Raw genomic sequence first — 9,375 nt, forward strand, 5'->3', positions numbered from 1 at the left:
GCCCATGCCACACGCACTCATGCAACCCCATACCATCAGAGATGCAGGCTTCTAAACTGAGCGTTGATACCAACTTGGGTTGTCCTTGTCCTCTTTGGTCCGGATGACATGGCGTCCCAGATTTCCAAAAAGAACTTCGAATCGTGACTCGTCTGACCACAGAACAGTCTTCCATTTTGCCACACTCCATTTTAAATGATCCCTGGCCCAGTGAAAACGCCTGAGCTTGTGGATCTTGCTTAGAAATGGCTTCTTCTTTGCACTGTAGAGTTTCAGCTGGCAACGGCGGATGGCACGGTGGATTGTGTTCACTGACAATGGTTTCTGGAAGTATTCCTGAGCCCATTCTGTGATTTCCTGTACAGTAGCATTCCTGTTTGTGGTGCAGTGTCGTTTAAGGGCCCGGAGATCACGGGCATCCAGTATGGTTTTACGGCCTTGACCCTTACACACAGAGATTGTTCCAGATTCTCTGAATCTTCGGATGATGTTATGCACAGTTGATGATGATAGATGCAAAGTCTTTGCAATTTTTCGCTGGGTAACACCTTTCTGATATTGCTCCACTATCTTTCTGCGCAACATTGTGGGAATTGGTGATCCTCTACCCATCTTGGCTTCTGAGAGACACTGCCACTCTGAGAAGCTCTTTTTATACCCAATCATGTTGCCAATTGACCTAATTAGTGTTAATTGGTCTTCCAGCTCTTCGTTATGCTCAAATTTACTTTTTCCAGCCTCTTATTGCTACTTGTCCCAACTTTTTTGGGATTTGTTGACACAGTGAAAATTGGAATCAACGTATTTTTCCTTTAAAATGATACATTTACTCGGATTAAACGTTTGATCTGTCATCTACGTTCTATTACAAATAAAATATTGACATTTGCCATCTCCACATCATTGCATTCAGTTTTTATTTACAATTTGTTTAGTGTCCCAACTTTTTTGGAATCCGGTTTGTGTATATATATATATATATATATATATATATATATATATATACTGTAGATGTAACAAAAAAAAAAAAAAATATATGATTAACATAAAACTTAGATTTAAACAGCAGGTCATTTTCTTGTGACACATTCCATTTAGGAAATATGTAGTATCTAAAAGAAGAGATTCAGATAATTACGTTATAGGATATTGCTAACTATTTAAATGGAATAATACAAATACACCCACAATTCATGAATGAGTAACCATGAAAACGGCTAGTACCTTGTAGTTTTGGTTGATTCTTGCTTATAAATATCAATGATATTTTCAACAAGCAGATTTCTCTGTAATCCATATACGCCATGTCGATCGAGTACCACTTCATGCCTACAGGATGGACAGCGGAAGCGACCTCCCGTTGCTACAGTATTTCCTCCTCTTGTTGGTAAATATGGATTGGAGGCCTGTTTTAGAAGAAGAGTAAGACATGCGTCATTAGGGTAAATTCAATGTCCATGTTTTATTTTATAGATCTGAATGGGGAAGGTTACTGTATATACTGAAGGAGAAGTTTGTGTAATGCTGTACTTTGATGGCATGGAAATTCTGTAGAAGCTATAGAAAGCAATTAGTTGCGAGACTGTAATGTGCTATTACAGTCCTGATCAAAAGTTTAAGACAACTTGAAAAATGGCAAAAAATTATATTTAGCATGGCTGGATCTTAACAAGGTTCCAAGTAGAGCTTCAACATGCAACAAGAAGAAATGGGAGTGAGACAAAACATTTTTTGAGCATTCAATTTAATGAAAACAACGAATAAACTGAAACAGGCTGTTTTTCAGCAGATCAAAAGTTTAGGACCACACCTCTAAAAAAAAACTAAACCCCGCCAAAACAGTGGTGAAGACGGCCGCACAAAGGCCATCTACTGTCTGTAACTGTTGTTAATTTTTGTAAACTTCCCTTGCCATCCATCCCGAAAGGTTCTCAATTGGATTTAGATCAAGGGAACACGCAGGATGGGCCAAAAGAGTGATGTTATTCTCCTGGAAGAAGTCCCTTGTCCTGGCATTGTGTACTGTAGCGTTGTCCTGTTGAAAAACCCAGTCGTTTCCACACAGACCAGGGCCCTTAGTCATGAGGAATGCTCTCTGCAACATCTGGACATAGCCAGCGGCCGTTTGACGCCCCTGCACTTCCTGAAGCTCCATTGTTCCACTGAAGGAAAAAGCACCCCAGACCATTATGGCGCCCCCTCCACTGTGGCGCGTAGAAAACATCTCAGGTGGGATCTGCTTGTCATGCTAGTAACGTTGGAAACCATCAGGACCATCAAGGTTAAATTTTTTCTCATCAGAGAATAAAACTTTCTTCCACCTTCGAATGTCCCATGTTTGGTGCTGTCTTGCAAAGTCCAAACGAGCAGTTCTGTGGCGTTCAAGGGGACGAGGTCTTTGAAGACGTTTTTTGTTTTTGAAGCCCTTCAGTCTCAGATGCCGTCTGATGGTTATGGGGCTGCAGTCAGCACCAGTAAGGGCCTTAATTTGGGTCGAGGATCGTCCAGTGTCTTGACGGACAGCCAATTGGATGGAAATTTTTTTGGGTCTTCCACTTGACTTTTTTGTTCCATAACCCTCAGGATCATTTAAGAATTTAAGAAATTCCAAATGACTGTCTTACTGCGTCCCACCTCAGCAGTGATGGCGCGCTGTCAGAGACCCTGCTTATGCAGTTCAACAACCCGACCACATTCAAAAAGAGAGAGTTTTTTTTGCCTTTGCCATCACAACGTGTGACTACCTGACAGAAAATGACAATGAATCCACATCTTTGCACAGATTTGGCCTTTTAAAGGCATGTGGTCCTAAACTTTTGATCAGCTGAAAAACAGCCTGTTTCAGTTTATTCGTTGTTTTCATTAATTGAATGCTCAAAAAATATTTTGTCTTACTTCCATTTCTTCTTGTTGCATGTTGAAGCTCTACTTGGAACCTTGTTAAGATCCAGCCATGCTAAATATGATTTTTTGCCATTTTTCAAGTGGTCTTAAACTTTTGATCAGGACTGTATTAGTCCTTTCTGATGTATATTTAGCAGCTCAGAAGACAAGGGGGTTCGAACTGGAAACAGATGAACAAGTAGAGCTTGGGGGCATAACTAGAGTTCTATGGGCCCCAGGACAAACTTTGAATTGGGGCCCCCCCGCGAGCCTCCGCCCCCCCCATGAGCCTCTGCCCCTATGAGGGCAGCCAGGGGCAGCAAATAATGAGGGGGCAAAATGAAAATGAAATACTCTGTGGACAAAAAATTAAAAATATATAGAGGGAGTGGGGGCAAAATGAAATATAGTGAGACTCTTACTATATTTCATTTTGCCCACTCCATCTATACATTAAATTTTTGGCCCACAGAGTACTTTATTTTCATTTGCCCCCGGGCCCCTCATTATTTTCTGCCCCTGGCTGCCCTGTTAAGGCTGGTACGGGGGCTTCTGAATTCAGACACACTGCCTCACGGCACCACTGATCATCATTCATGTCCCAGCTCCGTATGAAGCCGGACGCCGGTGTGTGCCATTTTATACATAAAAAAAAAGCAAAAAACGACCTACTCTTGTTTGTTCCGCTCTCCTCACTTGAGGGCTGAGGCAGCCGGCAGGCCTGTCATTCCTGGCTGCTGTGATCCCGCGAGACCCGCCGCAGAGGTCACAGGTCTCGCTCTGACAAGTAAGTGCAGCCACACAAAATATAGGGAGGGCCCATCGCACTTAATAAAAAACACTTGTGGGGCCCGCTTTACTCCATCTCTCCTGTGGGCCCCCCTGAATTAGGGGCCCGGTTGCAATTGCGTCCGCTGCGACCTCTATAGCTAAGCCACTGAACAAACACCTTCTGGAAGCTGACTTTTGTCCAGTAGCCCTCAAAATCGTTTAATGTCTAGACAACAGGATAACAGTCCAGGTCTACTGGGTGACTGGGTCTTAGAGAACAAAATGTGGGTCTTTGTCCTTTGGGGTCATGATACAACAACATTCCTCACATAGAGTGCCTATTCCTTAAGATGTAGAGGAAAGGTGGCGAGGATTAAAACACAATTGGGATAGTCCTTTATACACAGGAAGATTATCGTGCCAATTATTGGGAATGAATTATCATACAGTATGTCTGCTTGTTCCTGATAATTGGCCTGTGTAAATGTGGCAGCGATCAGCCAACAGACAAGCAAACACTCATTCCTCCATGAAAACAGTGTTTGACTGGCCCACCAGAGTACCAAAGGACCCTCTGGTGGGTCCCAGCTCTGATACCATAGTGGTCCCCACGGGTACAGGAAAAAAAATATTTTCGAGTCAATAACTTGCCACTAGGATCTTTATTTTTGAATCAAAATCTATTTATTGTTGATATAGGGTTTGGGCCCCTCTGGTGGGCCCAAGGAGCCCCAGGCCAACCCTACATGAAAATACTCTTGTGTTGGAAGCACACCTCCCCATGTTAACAGGTAGTAATGATCAATCATCCCCCATGCACTTTCCATTGGTCTGTGAAGCCCTTTTAAACCAGTGCCTATCAACTGGTTTTAAATATTGGTCAGGGCTCGTTATGGTTGATTTTTTTTTTTCCTGAAATAATGAGGCAGATACACTTTTCTTAGGCCTCTTTCACACGGGCGGATTTCCGCGCGGGTGCAATGCGTGATGGACCATGTGATGAGCACAGTGACGTCACCACAGGTACTTTTCCTCCTGGTCATCAAAGAAGAAGACAGAACAAGTGGATGAGGAGAGTTAAATTATTATTATTATTTTTTTAACCCCTCCATTCCTATTTTACTAAGCATTCTGTATTAAGAATGCAATTATTTTCCCTTATAACCATGTTATAAGGGATATTAATAAAATCTACACAACACTTAACCCAAACCCGAACTTCTGTGAACAAGTTCAGGTTTGGGTACCAAACATGCCGATTTTTCTCACAAAACGCATGCCATCCGCATGTCACACGCGCGGGAAAAACGCAACAACACGACGCAATCGCATACAAAACTGAAGCACTCGCAAGCAAAATCGCACGATTTTCACTGAACGCACCCTGAACGCATCCGGCCCAAATCCGTGACGCCCGTGTGAAAGAGGCCTTAGACTTTTAGAATTTATAAGTAGTTTATGTATAAATTATTTCTAATATAATATCTAATAATCTGGTTTGTCTGTCATCAGGACGCAGAGTCATAACTGTTTATGACAGCTTTTATTGTGTTTCTTTTTCTTTTATATTATTTTAGTATATTTATTTTATTTTTCATCTTTGGTCAGTAGCACATCTTACATCTTCTGATCCCCCACTATTCTGAGATTTTCCAGTCTGCTGTCAATAGCTGACTGTACATGGGCCATTACAGATGTTTCTTGCAGTGGAAGTAGTGGAACACATGATCCGATAAAAAGGATAATAACTTAAATATCTAAAGCCTATATAATAACTTAAATATACAAGCCTAAGTTACTAAGATGGATCCCTTTTTAAGAGACTTTGATTTTAAGCAACATACAGCACATAAACACGTTAGTCTGTCAATTGTGCATGTATTTTTATGATTCAGATTGGGGTTAAAGTTCAATTTTGGGGGTGTTACATTTACGCAATTCATTTCTGAACTCATTTATGTCCCAACATCAAAACAGAGGTATAAGGAGGTGCAGTAGGGGTCTATACACTTGTATAGGCTCCTGATTAATACTCAGAGGTTATATGGAGCAGTCACATAGCCATGTGCTTGCAGGCTTACACAAAGTACTTTAACTAATGTTTTTTGCATGTCAAATGTTGGAAAAGTGATTGCTCTAATAATAACTATATAAAATCTTCTCCATCGGCTTGTGTCAATAATAACTTTGTATGCAAGTTGCTTTCGAGTATCCTTAGGATTGCTTCACACTTCTTTTTTTCATTTGGTAGCAAAAAAGCTGTTAATTTTTTATTCTTTTTAAAAAAAAAATCCATATTGATTCCGGGCGGACAAAAATGCCTAAAAACATGACAAGAGCAAAAAATATGGATGACGTCCGTGTGCATTCCGTATTTTACGGAACAAAACAGCAGTCCCCTAATAGAACAGTTAGGCCTCTTTCACACTACCGTATGGCTATTTCAGTGTTTTGCGGTCCGTTTTTCACGGATCCTTTGTTCCGTTTTTTGTTACCGCTGTGTTTCCGTTTCGGTTCCGTTTTTCCGTTCTGTTTTTTCCGTATGGCATATACAGTAATTACATAGAACAAATTGGACTGGGCATAACATTTTCAATAAATGGTTCCGCAAAAAACGGAACAGATACGGAAGACATACGGATGCATTTCCGTATGCAATTCAGTTTTTTTGCATTGACTTAAATGGAACCACGGAACGTGATTTGCGGCCAAATATAGGACATGTTCTATCTTTTCATGGAACGGAGATACGGAAACACGGAAACGGAATGCATACGGAGTACATTCCGGTTTTTTTGCGGACCCATTGAAATGAATGGTTCCGTATACGGACAGTATACGGAACGCAAAAAAAAAGGCCCGCAAAACTGAAAGAAAAATACGGTAGTGTGAAAGAGGCCTTACTCCAGTTTCCCTGCTCCACCCTTCTCCTGGAGTGAGATTGTGACTCTTTTTTTAAAAAAAGTTTCAATGATAAATCTGAGTGAAATCTGTGAATCCAGCCTTAGTGCAGTTTTTGATGAATTTGGAAAACTACAAAGAACTACATACCTGTGTAAAGGACAGGCTTAGACCTAGTAGACTAAAATTGCAGTTTCTCCCCCTCTTTTCTACAGTCACTAATATTGGGGAGAATGCATCATGATGGCAGTTTTTGAAGCTAAATTTATCAAAGGTCACATGCTGTTTGGAACATCTTTCTACCTATCACTTCAGTCTAGAAATGCCCCCCACCACCACAACTGGAGTGGCTTTGTGACTCTTTTGCCACTTTTTTAAAGCCATGGTATTTAATCTGACATGGAACTAATGAATATACAGTATGTAACATACATAACCACAGCCACTGTCGCAACCACTTTTCAATAGTGGCAAAGATGGCGCATAATAGCATAAGGTTTAAAATTTTGGCGCAAAACCATATCTGAGCCAACAATTGTAGCTCTTGTACACAGAAAAATGTAGAAGCTTTATATATCCCCCCTTTATCTGAAGATACACTTTTTTTTTACAGAGAGATTATAGTGATAAAGGGTTTGTCGAGTATTAGGACTATGTGGCTGCTTTCTTCTAGAAACAGCGCCACACTTGTCTATGGGTTGTATCTGGTATTGCAGCTCAGCTCCTTTGAAGTGATGGAGTTCAGCTGCAATACCCTACACACAACCTGTGGGCAGGTATGGCACTGTACATGGAAAAAAAAGCAGCCATATTTTCCTAATCCTGGAAAAACCTTTTATGTTTTTTTAAGTTTTGCAGTGTGTTTCCCCATTAAAGTCGTCTCACTTCAGCAAATGGCATTTATCATGTAGACAAGGTTAATACAAGGCACTTACTAATGCATTGTGATTGTCCATATTGCCTCCTTTGCTGGTTTGATTCATTTTTCCATCTCATTATACAGGGGTTACGACCACCCTCCAATCCAGCAGTGGTGGCCGTGCTTGCACCCTATAGGAAAAAGCGCGGGCCTCTGGTGGGTAGCACTGTGCCAACACTTTTTCCTATAGTGTGCAACCACAACCACTGCTGCTGGATTGCAGGGTGGTCGTAATCCCTGGTTACAAGAAGTGTATAATGTAATGGAAAAATTAATCCAGCCAGCAAAGGAAGCAATGTGGATAAAAACGATACATTAGTAAGTACATTAGTAAATTAACTTCGTCTACAGGATGAATGCCATCTGCTGAAGTGAGACATCCTCTTTAACATCAATAGAGGGGAAAAAAGAGCAGTGGTAAAAAATGCTATTGGAAAGGCAATTACATGCAGTACCATGATCCTGATTGCAGGATGACTTTTCTAGGAAAATGTCTTAAAACTCTTTCTTCAAGAAGAACCTCATCTGTGATCAGGGCAAAACCTTATGAACTAAAACTAGGATTTATTTAATTTTTGTCGCACCTCAGTGGTGTATGAACATGATCGTACACTACACCACTTATTCAAAGCAAATATTAGTTTTGGATAACACAGACTACATCAAAAACTTCACTGTATGAACAAGGCCCTGCTCATATTCTAACACATAGCAACTTTAAAAGCACCACACTTTCACCAGACAAATATACCTGCTTTGCAGTATAAAAATGCAGTGTAATTATTACTTCTTTAATATTTAATTTACTTTAATGAAAAGTAATTAACAATGTTTTCTAATGGTTTAATTTTACTGAAGCTCTTCAAACACAAGTGTGTAAGCTCCAGTGTCCTTCAAGTTAACACAAAGAAAGTTTTTCTAAGATTGAATGTAATATTGTATTACTTTTTTCCTTATCTATTTTTCTTGTACTATATTGTTATATCGTTCTATAGTAATATCAAGTATTACCTGAAATATGTCGCTGGCGCACTTCCTGCACAGGTTATGCTGACAAGGAAGGATTACCACGGGTTTGGAAAACATTTCTAAACATATTGGACAAATAAGTTGCTTCTCCAAGTTATCCATAGTTTGCTGCTCTTTGCTCATGGACTGGTAGGACAGAGAGGTGCTCATCTCCTAGCTATTCCAAGGAGAGTAAACTTTAGGAGAAATATGTTGTGCTGTCAATTTCCGGCTTCGTTCCCTTCAAATAATTCCTGGACTTGTGTGATCAAATGTCCTATGGGTTTCCTCAGCTGGATGACATTGTTTAAAGGATCACTTGAAGAGCGCTCAAGCTGTTTTTAGTAGCACTCTGTCACATGTTGCCATATGGCTCTGCCCATATATGAAAGTGGCAGAGTGATAGAATCAGACAGGTGACGAATCCCAGGGATGTCTGCTCCACATTCCAGCCTGTGGGGATAGGGAGGGTCTGAGCAAGTGAGCAGAGGGACATCTGGAGAGGAATGACAGCTGTCACTAAATGTGTCTTCAGGGCTGAGCAGTGTGGTGGCAAAGTGTTTCTAAATGCAGAACGGCATATTCCTTATTGGAATAAAATTAAATATAAACTGCTTATTCAACATTATATAATGGTCCATCATGCCGTACTGTGAAAAGCGTCCAATGTAAAGGTGTGGCAGATACATGTTGAAGCAGAGGAGTAGCTAGGGGTTCAGCACAAGAGGGGGCGAAACACATCTGAGTGGGCCCCTCAATACATGTTTACAACTGCAGAGGCTCATCTTTGTTTTCAATGAGTCTCAATCCACCTCCATCATGGCTGCTAGAGAAAGGCAGGATGCGGGACAGAAACATAGGCAGCAGAGTTGTCAAATTTTCAATTCAACCAA

General features: G+C 40.8%; 1 protein-coding gene across 3 annotated transcripts in view; it reads right to left on the reverse strand.

Annotated features, from left to right (window-relative positions):
• TRIM55 (tripartite motif containing 55) overlaps window positions 1-8,810 on the reverse strand; it is a 186,300-nt gene extending 177,490 nt beyond the window's left edge. For 2 of the 3 annotated variants that reach the window (XM_040432405.1, XM_040432403.1), the window contains exons 1-2: window positions 8,486-8,810; window positions 1,225-1,406 (exon numbers count right to left, since the gene is read on the reverse strand). In XM_040432405.1, coding sequence (XP_040288339.1) covers window positions 1,225-1,406; window positions 8,486-8,653 — 350 coding nt within the window. In that variant the 5' untranslated portion in view covers window positions 8,654-8,810. The remainder of the gene's footprint in view (window positions 1-1,224; window positions 1,407-8,485) is intronic. The other variant, XM_040432404.1, reaches the window with a different exon arrangement.
• Window positions 8,811-9,375: the final 565 nt, after the last annotated feature.

This window comes from Bufo bufo, chromosome 5 (genome assembly GCF_905171765.1).
Source record: "Bufo bufo chromosome 5, aBufBuf1.1, whole genome shotgun sequence".
Classification (NCBI taxonomy): Eukaryota; Metazoa; Chordata; class Amphibia; order Anura; family Bufonidae; genus Bufo; species Bufo bufo.